Source organism: Ictalurus furcatus, chromosome 8 (assembly GCF_023375685.1).
Source record: "Ictalurus furcatus strain D&B chromosome 8, Billie_1.0, whole genome shotgun sequence".
Lineage (NCBI taxonomy): Eukaryota > Metazoa > Chordata > Actinopteri > Siluriformes > Ictaluridae > Ictalurus > Ictalurus furcatus.
This window is the reverse complement of record NC_071262.1, coordinates 16,793,379-16,817,804: the sequence shown is the minus strand read 5'-3', so window position 1 is coordinate 16,817,804 and position 24,426 is coordinate 16,793,379. Positions and strand designations below refer to the sequence as shown.

At 39.5% G+C, this 24,426-nt stretch overlaps 1 protein-coding gene across 1 annotated transcript; it reads right to left on the bottom strand.

The window, feature by feature from the left end:
- Positions 1–1,146: 1,146 nt before the first annotated feature.
- Positions 1,147–21,324, bottom strand: si:dkey-234i14.6 (uncharacterized). Its single transcript, XM_053631109.1, has 5 exons — positions 20,345–21,324; positions 7,722–7,898; positions 5,758–5,976; positions 2,801–3,014; positions 1,147–1,690 (listed from the first exon to the last, which is right to left on the bottom strand). Exons 1-2 carry the CDS (start codon positions 20,816–20,818, stop codon positions 7,800–7,802), a joined length of 573 nt encoding a protein of 190 aa, XP_053487084.1. The 5' UTR covers positions 20,819–21,324; the 3' UTR covers positions 1,147–1,690; positions 2,801–3,014; positions 5,758–5,976; positions 7,722–7,799.
- Between the last annotated feature and the right edge of the window lie 3,102 nt (positions 21,325–24,426).

Here is a 24,426-nt window from a genome sequence, read left to right as displayed (position 1 = left end):
TTCAAAAGGAAGAAATTGGCTTATTAAGTTGGTACACAAGTGCACACTAAAACTCCTCTGTGGATGACTTCATGGTATTAAACCATGTGTGAAGTTCTGTAAATCATGTGCTTTAGCCAATCAGGAAAAGCCATAATCAAAATGAAATTAAAGCCTGAACAACCGGTCTGTTTTGGATATCCGTTACTGGGTATGCACTTAAATCCAAACTATGCACTTCAATGTAGTGATCAGCAGGTGGCAGTATAATCAATGGTATTGCTTAAACCCTTACTGGTCACTTTTTGTTAAAGGTGCCGTTTTCAGTATTTTTCATTTCTTGTACAAATAATATGGAAAATTTATGTAGGAATAAAAAAAATGGCTTAAGCCATTGTCTTAGAGCAACTGTATTCTGTAGGCTTAAAAAAAAATAGAAAATCTGCCTTCTGGTCTGGAAAGTTTGTTTGGGTTGGCCTTTTGTCAGACATTTTATAGAGGTGTCCATTTTTATGTCCTAATAATTTGTTGGGAGAATTTATATGCTTATAAAGTTGTAATCTGACCTTCATACAATTGAAAGTCAGTGCATTTGAAAGTGAATGGGCATGGTGGTGGGTTTAATGGGGGGTCATTCAAATGTTGTTCAACACCACCTATTTAACCATTAAAGATCTTTTTTTTTTTTTTCACAAATTTGAGCTAATGCACCTTTTAAGTGTTTTCAAATAATCACATCTCTTTAAATGTTACTGCTTACTGCTAACATAATTTTAATCTCCAATTTTCTCCAATCTCCATCTCCAACCAATAACACTGTACCCATGGAAAAAGATGCACGTTTCATTTTATTAACAAACATTACAAAACTGAGGACAACCCCATTTATACATACATAATATCCCAGGGAATGGAAATGTATGCATTTGTGGTTTATTGACTATCCGCCAGGCACTTCTGTACAGTATCAAGCCAACAAAATTTACATTACTAAATTTGATTAATGATCTAATTCATGTGAATGCTCAGTCATGTAAGAAAGCATAAAGCAGTGCTGAAATAGTGTAGATCTGAAAACATCCTGCCAGCTGCAGCTGATAAAATGTAAAATCTCAAACTATGAAATTGCAAGCATTAGTGCAATCAACAGCATGTTGATTTAAAAAAAAAAAAAAAAAAAAAAGAATAACCACGTTCATATGGTCAATTTGAGAAAAAGTGGTACAAAGTACGGTACTGTGTGTGAACGTAATCGTAAGTTTAAATGTAAGTTTTAGATCACATTATCCTCCACTTTAACACTACAGATGTTTTTCTGTTCCATACAACACACGTCATTGACTGCAAGGAAATTTCTTTTCACGCTTCACAGAGCTAAAGCTTATCCACAAACCCTGGTTCCTCTGACCACTTACATCAATTGACATTCTTAATATGATGAAAGCATGACAATACACTTCACTTTAACCATGACATTTATTATACTTTAGAGACAACAGCGTTTCCCCGTCATCTAACTCTCGCACATCCGTTCATTCAAACATGGCTACAGATAAACCAGTTTGTCTGAAGGTCTCAGCCACGTGTTTGGAGTGCTGGATTTTGGCTGAAAGGGCTTCGAACACATCATTCTGATCCTGAGCAGTGGCAGTTCTGTAGATAAACAGTCCCAAAGACTCCAAGCCCCTCATGCCAAGGTTCACACCGCAACCTTTCAGAAAATAACATCAGTTATAGGAACTGTCCTCACATAAGACAATTCAAAGCATAAAAAAATACTCACAGTGCTGTCCATAAGTTGAAAATCGTCACATTTTATTAATTTATTCATTATTTCATTAACAATACACTTGTATGCTCTAAATTTAAATAATATAATAATATTTTTTTTTTTGGGGGGGGGGGACTAGTTAATAAATGAAGATGAAGAAGATGACTGCTAAATGCTAAATGATGTAATTATGTACGCAAGGTCATTGCTCCTCAAAGTATCTACATCAAGATTTCACCAGAGCTTTCCAGATAACAGGCTGGATATTCATTTGATTCTAAAATGATTATCAGTATTACACAGCTTTCTCACTTGGGATCATCCACTGCACTGGACATGATACTGAACACATCTAGCAACTTAAATCCTAACTGCTTTCTTTAACTAAAATAAACCCTATAAGGCAAAGTGCTAGCATTATATATATTTTTGATATTCTTCTATACTGTATGTATGTGGCAGTATATCTGACAGTTAATAGTATAACTGACAGTATTACTCTATATCTCAAAGTTAGTAGTATATGTGACAGTATTCATATCTGACAGTAGTACATCTGACAGTGTATTTGACATTTAGTACTACATCTGAAAGTATATCTGGCAGTCAGCCAAGCTAGACAGTTGAAGATTGCTGTTGTAACCCAGCCACTTCAAGGTTTGGTGTTTTGTGCATGCTGAAATGTTTTTCTGCTCACCGCGGTTGTAAAAAGTGATTATATGAGTTACTATATCCTTCCTGGCAGCTTGAAACAATACGGCCCTTTTCCTCTGATCTTTCTTATCAACAAGGCTTTTCAACCCACAGAACTGTCGCTCACTCGATGGTTTTTATTATTCACACCATTCTGTATTAGGGTGTGTGTCCACAAACTTTTGGCCATATTGTATACGTATATCTGACAGGTAGAAGTAAATCTGCCAGTTAACACATCTGAAAGTTAGCAGTACTCTTGACAGTACAAGTGTATCTGGCAGTTAGAAGTATATCTTACAGTTAGAAGTTTACCTGAGTCACAGTCAAACAGTGGACAGATGAAAACAAACTTACCAGTATCAAAGTTTAGCATGCGGGCTGCCTCCCCCTCCACAGTGACGGCCACATTGTCGCCCTCAATGTAGGCTGCACTGATGCGCCGGTGAGACAGCATGATCTCGAAAAGCCTGCGGCTGCACTGCATGCGGTGCAGAGTCAGCTCACTCACCCGTGGCTCAATATCTGTCTTATATGCGTTAAAGGATTGGTGAAAGATGTTCTTCATTATCTGAGATGAAAGGGTTGGAGAGAAAAATCATTTAAGAGGTGTGTGAATGTATGTCTTGCAAACAAAAACCTCCAGGCTTCAGGGAATCTAATGACACCAATGTTCAGTAGAAAGCATACACATGTAAAATATGGAGATTTAGAGAAAAAAAAATAAAACTTAGATTGTGTTTATTGAGATATAAAACAAAATAAATCCTACATGTTCAAATGAGCCAACATAAAGATATGAGTTAATGACACTGCCTCACATCATTGCCCCCGTCATCCTTCTGTGGTGTCTTGGTAACGTCTCTCCTATCCTCTGCACCCATCTCACACACACACACATACACGCACTAATTCTCCCTTGCTGTAACCAGGTAACAGCATGTGTTTCTGTCAATGACGTGCTCTGTCACACTGTTGGTGCGCACTGTGACGCCACTGTCTTAATAAACCTCCTCACACTGTCTCACTCTCTCTTTCCTCCTCAGTTTGTGCCGCACTTTCACCATTTTATCTTAAGCTCTTTAGAGTGAAACAGCCCTGACCTTGCTTTCTTTTGTACCCTTCTCTTCTTCTTCTTTCTGTAGCCACACACACTCCATCCATTTACCATATCCTATGGACCTGAGAGTAGTCTCAGCAGGATGGAATGTTCTTGCATCTTGTCATCCACTGACTCACCCCCAAAGAAAGTAACTGAGCTGCACTTTAAATTCACATTTCTGTAGAGTACTTGTAGAGATACTAACTTGTGCAGTTTGCAACCTACATTTCAAGTAGACAGAGAAGTAGCAGGTTAATATCAAAATAACTGCAACCAAAGAGTTGCACAACTGGAGTCATTGCACTTCTATCTACTTTGGTGTGGTTATTTTTTTTTCAGTGCTTTTTTTTGAGGGATCAGGTGAACATGTGTGAGAGAACAGCAGAGATTTGTTTATTGAATACAAGGAAATCCCTACTGTACATTAGAGAGCACAGGGAAATTTGACATTTGGCAAATGAGGCCAATAATAATATAATTTATAAAGACCCACTCAGACTGTAACAGTTTCTCAGGGTTATATTCAGGAATATTGGCATATTATCTGGGCGCATGGTGGCTTAGCACATTCACCTCACACCTCTAGGATTGGGGGTTCGATTCCTGCCTCTGCCCTGTGTGTGCAGAGTACTGCAGGGTACTCCGGTTTCCTCCTCCAGTCCCAAGACATGAATGGTATGCTAATTGGCATGTCCAAAGTGTCCGTAGTGTATGAATGGGTGTGTAAATGTGTATGTGATTGTGCCCTGCAGTGGATTGACACCATAGATCGGTATACTCCTGGATTAAAAAAACAAAACAAAAAAACTTACTCTGGCTCTTACACCTCTACTCTGTGCACTTTGCTTTTCTAGAACTCTATTATAAATCTTGCATTGTAGCACTACTTGTATTGTTCTCCGCTTGATATATCGCTTTGCTTATATTTCCTCACTTGTAAGTCATTTTGGTACATTTACATTGTAAATGTACCCCGCCTTGTGCCTGATGGCACTGGTTATAGGCCCTGGGATGGGCTCCAGGTTCCCCGTGACCCAGTAGGATAAGCGGTATAGAAAATGGATGGATGGATGGAATATTATCCATTATCTTTTTCTAGCAGCCTTCTGTTCCTCTAAACCTAAGATTTTGTGTCTGACATGGTTTAATTACATTACAGTATTAGATCAGGAATTTATTAACACAAGACTACTACATATAAAAATATAAAATAAGACTTGTAATTATAATGACCAATCAGCCTGCAAAATCACTCTTTATTTGTATTCACTTTCTTTTTTTTTTCTTTTAGCTGCTTCTACATAGGCTGTATGGAGACAAAATTATATGATCCATCAATTTTTCTTTACCACTTATCATACACACGGTTGTGGGGAGCCTGGACTCGGGACTCAGGGCACAGGGTGGTGGACACCCTAGATGGGGTTCTAACCCATCGCAGAGCACAATCAAACACACCCACACACCCACTCACACACTACAGACAATTTAGATGGGGTTTCAACCCATCGAAGGGCACAATCAAACACACCCACACACACACCCACTACAGACAATTTGGATATGCCAATTAGCCTACAGCCTACAGCCTGGGGGTGGAAAAAGGAGTGCCTGTAGGAACCCCCAAAGCATGGAGAGAACTGCAGGGTGGAGGTAGGAATCAAACCCCCAACCCTGGAGGTGCAAGGCAAATGTGCTAACCACTAAGCCACCATGCCCCCCATGATATATGATAATTTTTCCAATTCCATCTTTTTAGGACTGCCAGCAGTATTTACTCTGGATGCATGGAGATCGGACCAGAATGATCAGACTGTTGAGTTCTTTGCACTGCCAATCCATCAAGACAGAAATAGAGTAGCCCCCTGTATGAATTCTCCTGGTCACCATGTAACACTAATACCATCCAAATATACAGTAGCTAAAGAGCTAAATATTAGAGCTAGAATAAGTGTGATTATAATATTCATGTGTAATGGATCTCACTAGTTTCTCACTAGTTGCTGTTAGCATATTTCTAGTCTGGAAATGTACACCACCCCCAGCTGATATAGCGCTCCTTAGTTTCAGTATGGATTTTTCCAGCTGAAGTTGTGATTTTGTTATCATGATAATGAACCATTGGAAAAACAGAAATGAACCCCTGTAGCATGTAAAAGATGATTTAAAAGACTGTGAAACTGATGCATGGTGTTATTCATAGGCTTATTACTGAGGAGTTTGCCGTGTGACGCAGGAAACGCAGCATTTTCGAGTCTGTAGACGTGCAGGCGAGGGCCATGTATCGGTTTCGAAATGTTCCGTAGATCTTCAGGTGAAAACCAGGCTTGGCTGAGGTTTGCGAGGAGTTGCGAGGTTCTTTAACAGCATCAATGCCGTATGCTGACAGGTCAAAGTACAGGCTGTGAGCCCTGATCTCTGGTGTGGGGACCTATAGAGAAGAGACAAAGTATACAGTACTATTTATGATTACAGCACATAAAAATGTACAACTTACCTACCAGCAGAACTAATACAACTATTAATAAATTATTAAAAATGTCTTGTCCTTCCTTGACATGCATTTTGTGAATTCAGAACAACAGAGATGGTCAGTCATTTTCCGTTGTACTTGGTTCTCCACACAGTTCATTCCAGTGTACCATAAGTCCAATTCAAATCAAATCACAAATGGCTTAATATATTTATTCACCAGAATTCATTCATCTGGAAAGGGAAATAGCACAGAATGTTTTTTTTTATTATGAATGAAAGGTCAGGTTTTGTCTGTTCTATTTCTAGCAGAGGCTGTGGGTAGTCTAAACAAGGGACCGATGCTCTTTCCTAACTTAATCACACCTTAATTGGTCTTGGTTTACACTGATGCAATAAGGCGTGGAAATTTGATTGCTGGATCACATTTTCTATTTAAGGCAGAATCCACTTGAGCAATTACTAATTCCAGAATCACAACACAGTATGACCCAGTGAGGTCACATAAGGAAATGATCTTGATTTCAGCTGGAATGAAGAATAGGAAATGAGAGATTTTATGAGTCTCTGGCCTCAGATAACTCTGATCTCCCTTCATGTGCGTGCACACACACACACACACACACACACACACACACACACACACACACACACACAAATCAATCTCTTGTCAAATCAAATGCAGTGTTGCTCACTGTTCAAACATATAATATGGAGACTGTGACCTTCAATAGCCTGAAAAGACATGCTCCAGCCAATTCCCAGAGATTCAGTGTGTATAGTTGTGTGGGAAGGCCAGTGCAGACCTTTCCTTGAACTTGTCTTCTTCCTATTTGTCACTGGAGCAGCTGGAGACTGTGCTATTTTTTTCTGGCTAAAAGCATTTGGGCATCTAATATTCAAGACCCAAAGAGCACGATGATCCAGTGCCACCAGTAATACCAGACTGATTTGATGTTATAAATAGCAGGATATCAAATGTGTTGTTGGTCTGTTGTCTCTGTGGCTCTGCTGGAAATGCAGAGCGATTGCTAAGATTTCAGGAATTAATAAACAAACTACAGGAAATGGCATCTACAATATTGTATATCTTATGTTCATTCACCTCATATCAGCTTGTTCCCTTTGCTGGACCATTGTTATTCATTATGTATAATAATGTCTCAGTAAAAGCTTTGATCTGGAAATTTCATTGGTAATATAATTTTTTTTTTTTTTTTTAAAAAGGCACATTTGTTACAATCCTAGTAGAATGCAGATACATGGCGAGATAAGCACAAGCTCCGGCACAGTATCCATATTTAAACAAATGAACCAGCAGAGCCAGAGAACAGCTGCAAAGCTAAACCAATGATAATAATGCACTAATGTTAAACTGATATAAGAGAAGGAGCTTTGTGAAAAAAACATTAGCTTGAAACAAACAACTAATCAGTTATTATTATAGGCTACATGAAAATACTTTGTCTAAATTATTATTGTTTTTGTTAGTAAAATTGGCAATAAAAAATAAAAGATATATAATGAAAAATGAAATGAAATGGAATAAATAAATAAATAAATAAATAAATAAATCAAATAAAAAAAGCACTGTGGTCTCTGTTGAAAAGCCAGGCTCTATCGGTCACATTTATATTTCCTATACCAGTGTATCTTTTCCCTGCATCCGACGTCATTAATGACTTAAGCATCTTTAAAACTGACCTGTCTCTGGTCCAGTCTCTCTATCGTGGCATTAGCTCCGTAGGCATGACAGGACTCTACGATGTACTCCGAACTGATTCACAATACGGAGCAGGAGTCACCGCAAGAGCCGTCAGCCACTACTATAACCCGGGGCCATTCACCACTGGGGATCTTCCTCAGATATTCATCTGTGAACTAGAGAGAGAGAGAGAGAGAGAGAGAGAGAGAGAATTTAAATACCCTGAAATGATGTGCTCATTTTAGTGTTTTAGTGGGGTTTGATGTGTGTGCACCTGCTGAGGGATTGTTAGTGCTCAAGCTGCTGTATAAGAAGCCTTTTTAAGTGCTTTATAAGCATTTCAGAACAATGAAGCATTTAGTGTTTCAACAGGTTATATGGCTGAGCTACTCCTCTCCACCTATCATATCAATACTGTAAGTAAGAATTTCTGAGTTTGATGAAATCCATGCATGTACACTTATCCTACACAGGGTCACAGGGAGCCTGGAGCCTATACCAGGGGGCTGACGGCACAAGGCAGGGGACACCCTGGACAAGGTGCCAACCCATCGCAGGGCACAATCTCACAAACACTCACACATGGACAATTTGGAAATGCCAATCAGCCTACAACCACGGGAGGAAACCACGAGGAAAACATGCAAACTCCACACACAGAGACAGGAATCAAATCCCCAACCCTGGAGGTGCAAGGCGAATGTGATAACCACTAAGCGATGCCCCTAATTTGATTGAATAAATAAGTAAATAAATAAATAATAACCAAGTAGTTCATGGGAAGTTTGTGTACAACAGATGTAAATTGGCCTGAATGATAATCCTATGCAAATAATTCTATTCAGTGAAGGAAATTGCATAAGCATGTCTACTTTGTTGTAACTTACTTAGTATAATTAATAATTGTACTTTTGTACTCCCCCTAATTTCATTAACACTGTAACAAGTACCCATTACATATCTCATAGATCAGGCTCAAATATTTTTCTTTTGCTAAGTTGCCAATTAAGTCCATCAGATTTCTGTGCATTTGAACTTTGTTATGAACAATATTAAGTTAAAACCATACAAACAAATACATATCAAATTTGTACAGATGCCGCAACCAAACCAACCATTGCACAAAGAATGCCTAATAGTCTGGCTTGCTGTTTATGTTACTTTGTTGCTTTGAAAATATGTTTGAATTTGTACGAACACAGACGACATGGTTAAACCTTGTTCACTTCATACAAATGACATTGTAAGAAAAAGTACAAATGCTAATCCCATCCCTAAACCTCAAACTTTGTTTTTGTTTTTTCAAACTGACTCACATGAATAGTTGCAAATTAACAAAGTAGTTAAAATCATTGATTTACTTTTAATTACTTGACTACAAAAGGGTGTGGACATTTTTTAACCTTCACTTATGCATTCTGAAGAGCTAACTCCACTGTTAATTGAGTACGATTTTGCAGCTGATCTTTTCTCTGCACTGTAGAACATCTCACTCACTGAACCAGATTGACATCCTGTCACCCCAAATGCCATAAAATTGAATCAGACTGAACTCTAATTTGTTTTATTGGATGTGAGATCCTCAGCACATCAGTGGGGGCCAGATAAAACCCCAGATAAGGCTGAATATACAAAGCAGACAGACAAAATGCAAACACTTCAGCTGCTTATCAATAAACCAACAGCTTTATGTTTAATAAACTGTGACCTTGGCATTAAGAGATGTTTGCATGAAAAAGGAAAAAGAGGCCAAGGAAACCCAAACAAAAGTCTGTCACGACTAAAAATAAAAGCTTTTTCATTTCCAGACAGAAACAAGCACTCCTACAGCAGGCAGTGAAAGCAACTGGCCCTTACAAAAGAACAAGATGGAGGAGAGGAAAGCAGCAGGTTATCTCTGAATCACAGCTCTGATCTGAAACCAACACAATCACACAGAGAGTGAGATAGAGAGAGAGAGATTAGGAGAGAGAAAAAAACTGGTATAAAGACCAAAGGGGAACAGTGAATCTATTAAAAGGCTTTATTGCTCTTGCTTGCCTTGTTCCTGCGTCAGAGTTGTTACCCAGCCTTTACTAAATACAGTCACCTGTATGACCTGTACATAGCGGCCATCCCAACCAGCTACATGCTAGCTGCTGCTTAGTGTGCTGCTAATGTTTTTATTCTGTTATTTTAAAGTGAATAAGACATTACAGTTGACTCAATAGCCATGTATGCTATGAACAAATTCTCTATATAACCGCATACATGAAACCAGTAATACAGCCGGCCTCTAGTATTCATCAGGTGTTCCTCTTGCAAGAGCAAGCAAGGAGCAATTTCCAGAGCACACTGTGGAATGCTTTAAGCATTCACTACTCCTGTGTTTTATATCTGCAAAATTTATCTTAAAGCATGTTATTTCTCTGCATCTCAAACATATGTGATGCTCAAGGCTCAAGTCTTCATTGATCTTGTGTAATTTTGTTCCTGGCACAACACTGTTTTCAATTGATAGCTCTGAAGTACGTCCCCAAAATAGCACAGAATATCCAAAAGCAATGTATAAGTATATTAACAGCTCTGCGTTTTAAGAATTGAATAGTTATAAGACAACATACAGAACATCCAATATTGTGAATGCTGAAAATATTACAAAACAAAATGTCACTGAAGTGTTACTGCATAGTGTATAGTCTGATCCTAACTTTAGTCCTATCCGTGCTCTAAGATGCAACGCAACCTAAACTTGTTTACTGAAGCATTGTAATCCAGTTTTGCAATCATCTCCTTTGGTAATTTTGGAAAACTCAACTTGACAAGCTGACTATTCTGCCAGGAATTTGCCAATCACTCTGTCCCGATTGCCAAATCCGCATTGAAAAAAAATCCTTTCACTTTCTCTCTTCTAACCTCATTTATCTCCTCTCTCAGTCATCCAGCTTTATTACTTGTTCTTATTCATCACAGCGGGAAAGCCAATTATCACCTTGAAGGTGGGCAAGTATCCAGAAATACAAAAACAGCACAAAGCACTATTTCATCTGAACTTATCCTGATCCCATGAAATGCTCTGAGAGTCATGCTGATGTGATTATTACTTCTTTAAAGAAATATGCCAAGAAGCATCAAAGCCATTTTAATCTTTCATCTCTTGTGGATCTAAGTTGGATCTAATTTGTCAGACACCATGCGATACGTTTTCCCCAGCTGAATTAGGGGCCTTATGGGGATGAGCAGAATATGGTCACTCAGGGGACGGGGCATAGCTAGAACCAGGGATGGGTTAATAAATCCACTAGGCAGGAACTTAATCAGGACCCACCTGCCCAACCCGACATGTATGAACCAATGCAAGGAGCCATGACCTCCCCACCCCACAACCCAACGCATGCAAAATAAAGAGCACACATTACACACCCATTTAATACATACTACACACATTACACACCCACTTTATCCATACTACACACATTACACACGCATTATACCTTGCAAACGCGTCCAGCTCTTTAACAAGATTCAAATCAATGACCAGCAGTGGCCACATGTTGAGGCTTCTTTGGTCCATTTTAGCTTTTAATCTGAGCTATTGGGAAATTTAACATTCTGTGGTTTCTCTTTCTTTTAAGTTTTCTTTTTTTGAACCAATGAACCTCTACTTTCAGTTCATTGATTTAAAAAAGAAAACTAAAAAAAGAAAGAGAAATCACAGAATGTGGTTATCTGTGCTTAATGGTTATCTTTTTTTATGCATTTGTTTATCTTGCTCCAGTTAGGACCTAACTGACCGATCATTGGTTACAAATTCAGACCCACACACCAATAACATTTCCATATTTATTTTAGATTCTGTGACTTTGCATTCATTAGCTTGTGTTCTATGTATCCTGTTGAGTGTGACATAACGATGACCTAATCATTCACTTCATACCTATGCTTGTTTTTCTATCTATGCCATTATTTTTTCAGCAGGTCATTGTTAGGAATAACACTGTTTTCATAAAAAGGTCAAGGTCAATTCTTAATTTGCATTAGCTTAGGGGGACAGTAGGACTTTTTGGCCCCCTGACCTGGACAGTGTTTGTTCCCCCAGGCCAAGCTTGGGCCCCTGTCTACTTTACTACCTGCCTTCCGCACTTTATATCACCTGTGGGTTAGTTGACTCTAATGTTAGCTAATGAAATGTAGATAGTTAGAATGCCTATTTATGTTCCCTTCTTCAGAAATGAGTAACACTATCAGACACTGCTTAACCAGTATTTACTCGCCTGTTTGTCATTTTTGACCATCTGGTCAAATATTAGCTTGCAGAACATTGTTTCATCTCCTACTTAATATCTGTCTCCATGTCTCCAAATTGCATTCCACACTCTCTCCAGGTTTACAGGATTTTATTTGTTCAAATAGTTCAAATAAATAAATGAAAATTCCTCCTCTAATCAGTGGATCAACAGGTTACTCTGTTTAAATTTCACTACTGCTGCATACATGTCTCCTCTAGACATGGATTAAATGGCAAAAGAAAATATACATACTAACAAACAGGTGATAATAAAACAGAACAACTATCAGTTTATTATCATGTCATACAGGAGCTGCAATGTCTAGGCATATTAGAGGTATCGTGTTAAAATGTAGGCTAATAAATAGCATGCACTGCAAGGATGGCAAGCCTATAGCCACCTGGATTCTGAGTTCACTTATTGCTTGTTAATTAGCTTGTTTTTGTTCTAGCCTACGGTTATTTTTTAAAATTATTTAATCACGTTAAAATGGGCAGGATAGCTCCATATGGTGTGCATGTGGTCTTACATGTGTACAAGGCACGAAGAAGAAAGAGAAAGATGGCTATGTGACAGTGGTATTTATTACTAATTCTGCATCATATGTCACTTTGAGATTTTCCTGAAGGTTTCAGCATACATGTGCACACGCATAAGATGGTATCCAGGTGATTCTCACCATCCCAGACAGTAAGGAAAAGTGAAATAGAACAGTAATTAAGCTAAAGTTATTTTTGCATTAATCTAGCAAAATAACTACTATAGCAATTTTCAATATTTTTATAACAAAATGAATGAAGTTGTTGAAAGTATCACATTCTGAAACAAAGTGAACACAAATATCAAAACTTAATTCCACTGTTTTCTGCTCCTTGATTGTTTTATTCCACGATCATTCCGTCAACACACTCAGAATAGATTATAATAACATGCTACAGCCGTGTGCCGCAGTAAAATATAATTACAGGTCAGGATCGGGACTTTGTTCAAATTCCTGTCGGGTGATGAAAGGTAGGCTCACATTACATAACATCTTGTATAACAAATCTCTAAAAAGGATAAGAGCAGGCCCAGACTGGCCATCAGGAGCACCTGGAGAATTCCCGGTGGCATGACAACTGATTTGGCCCGCTGCCCTGCTGTGTTTTTTTCTTTCATATTGAATAATTAATAATAAATGTATTATTTTATATTAATGATTGCGTGTCCTATGTACTCAAGTGATCCTTTCCGACTTCGACGTTTGATAATAAATGAATAATAAATCATGAACCTGTTAGTTTTGACTTGCAACGCTACCATTCTCCTCAGCTTCGGTGAACGGTCATCACACAGAGTGAGGATGGAGAGGAAATGGCCAGGTGGAACAGAAAGGGAAAGGGCATGCAAAAAGAAAGCCTTCCTCTAAAAAGAGGCAGCAAAAATGTAACAAAATTACAGATCAGTTCATGGCTTCAAGTGCAGATCAGTCTCATCTGTAAATACTGTAGCTTTGTGTTCGCTAACTAAGCTAAAGAAGTATTAACCAGAGTTTCACTACTAGCAAACGTTAGCACTATTACTATCATCCCTCAGAATATGCTAAAGGACAGCATTACCTTTCGTATACTTATAATACTACGTAAGTTAGCAGACAAATATCCAAATGAATTATTTTAAATGTTGAAATTACACATACAGCTAAGGCAAGCAACAACAACAACAACAACAAACACTTTTCCAAGCAATGAGTCATAAAAGGTACTATCATGTTCAATATTAGGATTTTTCTAAATAGATATTGTCATGATGTAGTTAGTATTGCGCTAACAGATATTTTGGTAATTTAGAAATTTATGTCTGCCTATATGTGAGGTTGAAAAAAAAAAATTCTCCTATTTTTGACAATAAGGTGGAGAGAGTCAACCTGGCACTAGCCATGTGCAGTGGTCACACTTCAGGATCAAGCTGAGATGACAGGTAGGTAGCGGTAAATTAAGAGAAATTAAATATACTTTCATCTATGTGTATGAAATATAGTATGGTTAAACCTTAGGTATTTTAAGCATTTTTAAGTCTAAAAAAAAAAACACTGCCCTAATGTGATACATTACTTTTAACTAAAAGAAATATAGATTCTGCGCTTACAAATTACAGTGAGGTTAAACACTTTTCATTTTCCAACAATGTGGAGACAGTTCTGTTCATAGCATACATGAAAAATGGCAAAAAAACAAAAACAAAAAAAAGTGTCTTTTGTTTACCTCTATTCTGCATTGAATGTACTTTTTTGAGTGAAAACTAGAGAGTTACTGGCAGCTTTGCACTTCTGGTGTTTGATAAATGCTTGGCATACCCATGTAAGCTGGTATAAATTAGGACTGCTTCACTACCTCTAGGTTTCTTGTTTATGTTTTTATGGGATGGCCATACTGTGTTTAATAAATTGAATTTAGGAAAGCAAAAATAGGGTTGTCAGTGGTTTCAAAATTTGTTGTGGGTGTATGGGGTGTGTATGGGATGAGTGTGAGACTCCCGGCCTGAAATTACGTCCCAGTCCGGCCCTAGAGAAGAGTAGTGTAATAATACAAACAACACCACCAAATTTATCAGTAATGAACATGTAAGCTAATTAAAAGTGAAGACAAATAAAAACTTAAATACATAAAAGCAATTAAAGACAATAAATAACATATTGCAGCAAAAACTGTTACAAAGAAAGCAGTATTCTGTGCTGACGTATTAAATCTTGTCATTTGTCAACATGTATTCTAATTCATAGACCATAGCCTTTGAGAATGATTAAAATATGGTGGTGAAGTAATTTCATTTTATTGAGAAACTAAGTGAGGAGAAATGCTATGTTTACCGATTACATGTAATATTTCTATAGAACCAGGATTGTGGAAGCTAATAGTTAATGCTGATCAGATCAAATAAGTGCAATTAGGTGATTATGTGATAACTGCTGTAAAACCTGTACAAGATTGACTTATGACAGATGTCTGATATGATTAGCTTGTGGGTCATTCCATCCTAAGTGGTCCAATAACTGTAAAGTTGGTTACTTGACTTTTTTTAATTTTTATTGATTTATTTTTTGACTGATTACCTCTATGCATTATCACTGCAAAACCATCACCTTTTTTCTTTGCTTGTTTTTTACTTGGTGTAACATTTTTCTTATATAGCTGTTCAAGCTCAGGATAGGTTCCTTGGAACAAGAACAATCTCTAGAGCACATTACAAGGTACATGATCATTTATAATCATGTGGCTGTGTCTCAGGTGGTAGAGTGGGTTGTCCACTAATCGTAGGGTTGGCGGTTCGATTCCTGGCCCACATGATTCCACATGTTGAAGTGTCCTTATGCAAGACACTGAACTCCAATTTGCTCCTGATGGCAAGTTAGCGCCTTGCACGGCAACTCTGCTACCATTAGTGTGTGTGTGTGTGTGTGTGAATGGGTGAATGAGAACCAGTGTAAAGCACTATATAAGTGAAGACCATTTACATTCTTGTTCCTTTGACGTAGAACTTAAGTCTAATTGTAAAGGTCCATTTAACGTACTATGTCTAAATCAATGGATGTCAATGGGAGTGTTCACACCCACGCATAAAACACGTGGCGTCAAGCGTCAAATTTTTTTTAACGTCAAGGGTTTTTTTCTGACGCAGCACATCAAAAATTGACCAACCAATGAGATTCGCACTTTTGTTCACTTGCAGCTGAAGTTACATAAAAAACATGACGTAGTGGTGCTCAAGTACAAAATTGGCTTGCCAACTAAGAAGAAGAAGCCGAAAACAAAGACAAAAAAGAAAGCGAAGAAGAAGATGCAAGCAAGTAGTAAGTTAAACGTTGAGCTGATGGTGTCTTTGGTATCTGAACGTCGATAGCTTTATGGTAAATGCCACAGCGACTACAAGAATGTTGATAAGAGGGAGTTGTTGTGGCAAGGAATTGCCGACCAAATAGGATTCAATGTGAGTTTCGTTTACTTATTTTTTTTTCCATGTACATAGGCTTGTAAATTTTTTTAGAAAACTTTTAACCATCTTCATCGTTTGTGTGCTGTGTAGTGGAAGAGGTTAAACTGAAGTGGAAAAGTTTACGTGATACATACAGGAGGATGATTTCCGGAGTGGACAGGCTGCTATATACAAGAAGCAGTGGAAGTATATAAAGGTGATGGAGTTCCTCGCAGCATCAAATGAATTTCGAAGGTATTAACAATAGAACATTACAACACATAGCAGTGTGAGCTATACAATATGTATTGCATTGACATTACACAGTGATTAACATGATATCATAGTATGTTCCCTGTACACCGTGATCATGCCTATAGTTCATTATATTAGTTTGTGCTATTCTGTGGATAGGTAGCCTCTGCTGAATTTGCATTTCCAGATGTATTGTACATTAAAATTACTGTGAATCTAAACTATTTTTTCAAACATTGACCTCAGGAGCATTAGTTTAAGATGTTTATGAATTGTGGCATGGCCCACACTGTGAATGATTGTTTCTGATACTGAATGTATCTTTGCAGTGTCCACAACAACATTTGATGAAGACACTGATGAAGACCAAAATGATGCAAGTGAAAGCAGCTGCAAAATGATGAAAAGAGAGAAAGAGGAGCGCAGAGAGCAACAAAGAGAGCAAAAGAAAGATGACATTTACGTTTTTGTTCATGGCTTGGTACCTGCACTAAAGAGATTGTGTTCGGTCAAACTCCAAATACAACAATTACTGCACGATGCTTCCCCAGTTTCCTCACCAATCGCCTTTGTCCTACCATATCAGGTCACCCCACAGACCCCTACAAACTATGAGCGCCACAACATTAGGTCTTGGCCACAACAGTAGATATATGTGTGTGTATGTATATTATCCATCCATCCATCTTCTATACCGCTCTATCCTTTTCAGGGTCGTGGGGGAACCTGTAGCCTATCCCAGGGAGCATCGGACACAAGGCGGGGTACACCCTGGACAGGGTGCCAGTCCATCGCAGGGCACACAATCACACACACATTCACACACCCATTCATACACTATGGACACTTTGGACATGCCAATCAACCTACCATGCATGTCTTTGGACTGGGGGAGGAAATCGGAGTACCTGGAAGAAACCCCCGCAGCACAGGGACAACATGCAAACTCCGCACACACAGGGCCACGGTGAGGGGAACGTGCTAATCACTAAGCCACCATGCGCCCTTCTATGTATATTATATACTATTTTATTTATCTGTATTACTCAGTAATTTTTATTTGGACTAATGTTCACTTCCACTATTGACACTTGTTTGCACCACAATTTCTGACTACCATTTCCTGATGTCATGCTTATTATTGTTATTGTTGCAAAACATTGTTCATTCATAACAATAAATGTTCAACTTTTCACTAAATGTTCAGCTGTAATATTACAGAACAATGCCATTCAACATGCAAACTTGAAACCTCTTTACTATCATCCACCATTTTAGTGAGAGTGCATACGTGACATACCTGAAATGAAATGCTCACTGCTAATAAATCCTTCTGCCTACACACATACACACGGTATCGTTTGAAAGCACCAGATTCAAAATTACCCACTAAATACTATATATATCCTGAACTTCATGACTCATTATGTTGTGGCTATTTTTTTGATGACACTGAAAAGCAAGCATATATTCTAAGTGATCAATTGAATTCTTTCAGTGTTGCTTTCTACACTAAATAGCATTGTTTGTTTCTTTGTCTCTTCCCTAGAAATATGCAAATGATAATCTGCTGATTGATAGTCCATTGTATTTATGATAGAAATATTCTTGACCTCTTATTCAAATAGTCAAGTGCCCCGTTACTGCATCATTGTATTATCATATTGACCACAATAAAGACTATTCATAGTCAACACTTCATCAGTTTGCAGGAACATTAACATTTTGGGGCACAACAATAGTTGCCTTATATCCACCCCCTCCCAAAACAATCTGGGTCTTCCCATAAGTATGTGAATGCTATTAGGGGGTACGTAGGTAAAGTATAGTGTGCATGCAGAAAATTTCAGGTTTGAGACTTCACTTTTTATGGGGCGAGAAACAATAATTAAAAGAAAACATTCCCTCACTTTCATGTTGAATATCTTTGGTAGGGGACCAGATATGGACCTGAAATTTTCACAGAAATGAGTCCTCTATAGTGGCATTCTTCTGTAAAAAATGGTGAGTTTGATCTTAGAGGTAAACTCTGCAGAACAGTGAACCTCAGGGTGCCAGATTTGAAGAACAGCCTGATCTATCATGTTGATGCAGGTGTACAGTTGGTATGCATGAATAGATTTTATCCAAATATGGAAGTACAGTGTTCAGTTGGGTGTTTTACAAATTAGCTATGTTGTTGTTGTTTCTCCTCTGACAAAAGCAGTAACTGACTACAGATTAGAAGTCACTTACTACTTTTATCACAGACCAAAATTGGTTGTGTGCCATGACACAAAGCTGGCTGTCATAGTTAAACCAAGTAAAATAATAATAATAAAAAAATTCTGCAATGCCGATACATAGAGGTAATCACTCAAAAAAAGGAAAATTAAAAACAGTCGAGCAACCTATATTGGACCACTTGAGTTGGAATTAACTGTGCAACACTATATGTGATTTGAGCAGCAGTACATGTGAATTCATTCCAAAGACCAATACTTTATTAAGACATTGTCTTGACCTATGTATGTGAAATCGGTGCTGATTGTGCTGATTGAGTAATGGCTACTGACAGTTTACTCAGTGTTTACATAAAGGAGTGGCCTTGGCCTCTGCCCTTTACTTAATCTGTCACTCTAAATAACCATGCCCTTTTGACAACTGCCTTTTGCTTCTTATTTTATTTTCCTTTTGTATGGTATTGTACAGTGATCTTGTATGTTGCACCAGGGACCTGCATGCATTTTGGGAAGCAAAGTTGATTAGATTTTTTTTGTGGGGGTTAAACCACATCTTTCACCACAGTTCTTTTTCCAGCATTACATTAAAATGTAGAGAGCCTAACAGCACAATGAGGCAAGATCTCACTCAGATGTGTAGCTATAGGACAGATAAGACTTGCATAGGGCCTGGAGCACTGACGGGGACGCCAAGGACTGGTCCACAAAATGTCAAATGTCCGAATGTTAGGTCTTTCCTAAAACCTCAGATGTTCAATGTATAACATGTCAAAAAGTAAAAAAAAATAATAATAAACCCCCCAAAGAGGCCTAGGTCACTAGTACTATACATGTAAAATGTGTGTGGAATGAATGTGCATGTCAAATGTAAATGTCGAAAGAAAGGAACTGTGTCTATTATGAAGTAAAAAGGGAAAGAAGAAGTAAAAGCAAGAGAAAAGGAAACAGTGGGAAGTGGTGGCCATGAATTGATTAATGATGACAGCTGCAAACCAAAAAGTATTGTTGCATTAAAATCGGCTTCACAGTTCCCAATATGCAAACAATTGCTTAAAATACCCTAATTACAGTGCTACAATGATTTAGATCAAGGGTGTTCAATCTTATCATCAAAAGGCTGGTGTGGGTGCAGTGGTTAAGACATTGGACTTCTGATCGGATTGTCATGAGTTCAAAATCCCGGCACCACCAAGCTGCCACTACTTGGCCCTTAAGCAAGGCCTTAACCCTCAACTGCTCAGTTGTATAAAGGAGATAAATGTAAGTTGCTCTGGATAAGAGTGTCTGCCAAATGCCATAAATGTAAATGCAACCAAACAGGAGCACCTGTTTAATCAGTTGATCTTGGCTTTCAATACACCCAGTGTGGCTTCTGTATGGTTGAAATGAAAACCTGCACCCACACCAGCCCTTTCTGGATAAGATTGGACACCCCTGATTTAGCTCAACCTTGGTTGGATAGGATTAAAATGTCTGTATGGTTTATGATCAGTTAACCTCTCAGAGGGGTTTTGGGGGCAATACTTGGGGTCACAAGACTTATTTCAAGGGTTAAATTATAATACAATTATAATAAATTATTGGGTGAATGAGGGTGTGGATGTTGGGTAGATCTACCTAGACCCTTACCAGGATGAAGTGGATACTGAAGATGAACGAATTAATGAATAAATACTACATTTTAGCATTTTTAGCTCTTCTAGGGACTCCAAATTGAATGCTGTCTGGGATGTACAGTGTGTGTAGTAATTACCGAGGATTTTCCTGGAAATGTTTGTTACGGAGGGTTCTCTTGCGCCCCGTATCTCCTGGCCCTTGGTGTCCCTCTATTTTGGCACACCTGCTCTGTATATTCGTGTTCAAATCTGGCCACGCCACCTATGTGACAAAGAATAATCTGTTTTGTGAGTGCACGACCTCACTGACCTTCGTGCCCAAGTGGACTCTCACGTCGACTTTCTGCTTCTTTTGCTCCAGCACGCTGAGCAGGTACTCCTGAAACACGCCGATCCGCGTAAAGAAGTGCTCGTTGTGCCAGCAGCCCTCCATGTTGTCGAAGTCCACGCCGAGACTGAGCAGAAAGCGCACGCTGCGGGGGTCCAGCGCAATCTGCTGCGGCCGGCAGAGCAGTGCGCTGCGTGTGCGCTCGTCCAGCACGGTGAGCTTCAGGACCTTACCGCTGCGGACAGCGACCAGCGCCGCCGTTAGTCCCACCGGCCCGGAGCCCACCACCAGCAGCGAGATGCGCGCCCGCCACTGCCGCAGCCCGTCCACGCTCCCCTTCACCACCACGTACACAGCCACGGCAAGCAGCGTGCTGAGCGCCGTGTCATACGCCACGCTGCCATAGCGCTCCTGCGCGCCGCCGCTATCCGCGTCTTCCCCCCGCACCCCGTTCATAACGCGCTCAGGCGGTACAGCGAGCCAACACCGAGCCGCGGACAGCTTTTCCCATCGCGCTCTGCAGCGCGTCCCAGAAACAAGTCGGACAAAATGGCAAGTAAAGGCACTCTCGCTCCGGCTACATTTTCTACAAATATGCTCCAAACGATAGGCTACAAAACATTTATACAACTTTAAATGCGTGCACTCGGCGCGTAAAGTCTGGAACGGAGTCAAGCAGCAAAGCGCTGCGGTGCTGAGCTGACTGAGCTGACTGCTGCGCGCGCGCGCGCGCGCGCGCGTGTGTGTGTGAGAGAGAGAGAGAGCGAGAGAGAGAGAGAATCTGTGTGTGTGTGTGTGTGTGTGAGAGAGAGAGAGAGAGAGAATCAGTGTGTGTGTGTGGGTGGGTGTGTGTGTGTGTTATGTGATTGGGTGTGTTCTTGCACTCTGTCTAGACACGCCTCTTTGAGAGCCTTTCGAAACTGGAACTCATCCAAACTTACAGCGTCGCATCAAAACAATAATTTCACCAATTCAGCAACTAAATAATTCTATATCAGACTTTAGTCTTGATATGATCTGTTTCTACAGATGCTGGACGGCGCACTGGGCGCGTAGGGATTTTGATAGCTACTGAAAATGATAAAGACTGGTGCGTGCGTATCTTACACGTTTCTTTAAGTCGCAGTGTTCACATATAAACGTCTCACTACAGAAAGAGTCCTACGGGCAGACTAGACAAAGTGAATCTGTCCATGAGTGAGTGAGACTCAGCTTTAAGAAAGACCGAGGAGAAAGGCTGTAAGTCTCAGACTGTAAATGAATTTGCTCCGAGTTCTCGGTTCTTTATGGACCGGTGTAAACGAGACTAAATGGGACCTTTCTCCTGTGTAGTGTGCTCAGCATTATTCAGCACAAAGATAAATGCTGCTCAAGCTGCACTGGCTGCTGCAACATGAACGGACAGTTTCTTTTTAGGTCTTATTGATCAAGGGAGCTAAAACAAGACCAGTCGATGCAGGAGATAACTCTCCGGGAGAACTGAAGCTTTATTCCATGACAGTGCACAAATCCAATTTAAGAAAGGAGTAGAGATGAAGTAGTTTTTGTCTGGACCTATATGATGACTTTTTGTAGAGTAAACAATCTTAGAAAAAAGGTTTAAATCTAGAACCTTTTGGCATGTTCCTCTGGCAAATCCCTAAATGTTCTATGTAGAACCCTACAACAGAGAGAGCGGTTAAACATCGAGTGAACCCTTTAAGAACACCTTTCTAACGAATAATCCATCCATCCATTCTTTGTACCACTTATCCTTCACTGGGTCACGGGAAGACTCAGGGCACAAGGCGGTGCCAACCCATCGCACACACGCACTCACACACTCATTCGCACACTATGGACAATTTAGAGATGCCAATCAGTTTACAATGCATGTCTTTGGATTGGGGGAGGAACCCGGAGTACCCAGAGAAAACCCCCAAGGCACCGGCCGAACATGTAAACTCCATGCACACAGGGCAGAGGTGGGAATCGGACCCCCAACCCAAGAAGTGTGAGGTAAGCATCCTAAACACTAAGACAAGTGTTGTATTCACCTTTAATTGCAGCAATTTCTCCAACAATCACCTATGTTAATTGATTGAGGATACAGCATGCTTTTAGCTGTTTCTAATTACATTTAATGCTTGGAACACTGATTCCTGCTATCACCTACTTTATAGCAGCTATAAAGTAGGTGGGGGCAGTGGTGGCTTGACAGTTAAGGCTCTGGGTTACTGATCAGAAGGTTGGGGGTTCAAGCCCCAGCACTGCCAGGCATCCACTGTTGGGACCTTGAGCAAGGCCCTTAACCCTCTCTGCTCCAGTGGTGCTGTATCATGGCTGACCCTGCACTCTGACCTCAACCTCCTAACATGTGAAGGGGTATGCGAAGAAAAGAATTTCACTGTGCTGTAATGTATATGTGATAAATAAAGACTCATTAAAAACAGTTGTTTCCTCACCAGTCTCTCTTTTTTCTCTCTCTTGAAAACAATCTTACCGAGAAACTGGAAAGTGCAATGTCTTCTGTCCTGAAGACTTACTGTCTGTTCTAACTCACTGATACTGGAGACTCATTCTACAAATGTTAAATAAACATCTCAATGATTACATCCATCCATTTTTTGGATCACTTATCCTACACAGGGTCACAGGGAGCCTATCCCAGGGGACTCTGGGCATGAGGCGGAGGACACACTGGGTCACCAGGCACAATCGTACACACACTCACACACACTACGGACAATCTAGAAATGCCTGTCAGCCTACAATGCATGTTATTGGACTGGGGAGGAAACCGGAGTACCCTGAGGAAACCCCGAAGCACGGGGAGAACATGCTAACTCCACTCACACAGGGCAGAGGCAGGAATAAAAGCCCCAACTATGGAGGTGCAAGGCAAACAGTCCCTGTGACTGAGTTGTTAATACAGAAATGATAGTATTTTAGAACAAGTGCGTAAACATAAACCTGTGATCCGGCATATTTGTTCGAGCTGCTGTTATTTAAAAAAAAACAAACACCTTCCACCTTCTGCTTCAATTTTCTGTCCGATTGGAGAATTGAACAGCACTATGGTATATTATGTTTAAAACAGACAAATAAATTATATCATGAGTAAAATAACCCAGTTGGCTTTTCTGTGTACATCTGTCTTCATTTTGCGCACTTGACTAATTTATCCATTAACCAGCAGCACTATCCTTCCTGTCTACACGGAGTAATGTGATTTTGAATAACCTAGCTCTGCTGTCTATGATTTTGAGATGACTGTCCATCTTAGGACTTCCTCTTAGCTACAGTTGCCATGGGCTCACTCTTTGACTTCAGTTGGAATGCTTTGCAGCAGCAGCGACAGAAAAGCTCACTCAAAAAATGAAATTGCTTTGAATAAAGGAATTGGGAGGTTGATGCACTCGGCTCTCAGCAACTATATTATAAAGAAGTGCACAGTGAGATAGCTATAAAATCAGTCCAGAAAATAACATCTACATTTACATTTAGAGTATGTACTCTTAACCAGACTTATAGAAATACAGAGGCGCTTTCCAAAAAGTCTGCTTGGAAAACAAATCCTTATGCTAGAACAGAATGGTAAAAGTCTGCAGTGCTTAAATACAAACTAGTTTTGTTTAGGTCTATAATTAGTATTAATTTATGTTCTTTCTTGAAGCAGTGGGTCTTCAGCCTTTATATGAAGGCAGCAAGGGACATGTTTTATTTTTTGCACATCTAGCAGTTATGAAAGTTCATTCCACCACCTCGAGCATTTGGGCAAAGAAGTTACAGCTTTGTGGCGTGAAATGTGGTGGATCTTGAGGGCTTGAGGTATAGTCTATTCTGCTTTTCTACATTTTGACTATGGATCAATGGAAATCACACTGTAGAGAATTGCACTGCACAAAGGAAGCTGTTTCAGCAAAAAACAATCTCACATAATCTCTCTCTCTCTCTCTCTCTCTCTCTCTCTCTCTCTCTCTCTCTCTCTCACACACACACACACACACACACACACAATATGCACTAAAAAAGGACATTTTCAGCCAATCCTCATTTAAGAAAGTATTTTATGACAACACTAC

Bases quoted from the DNA above. Each gene is read 5' to 3' on its own strand.
- si:dkey-234i14.6 (XM_053631109.1), bottom strand. From the start codon at position 20,818: ATGAACGGGGTGCGGGGGGAAGACGCGGATAGCGGCGGCGCGCAGGAG. The intron at 7,899-20,344 runs GTCAGTGAGGTC...CTCTCTCTCTAG, and splicing joins GAGTCCACTTGGGCACGAAG to TTCACAGATGAATATCTGAG.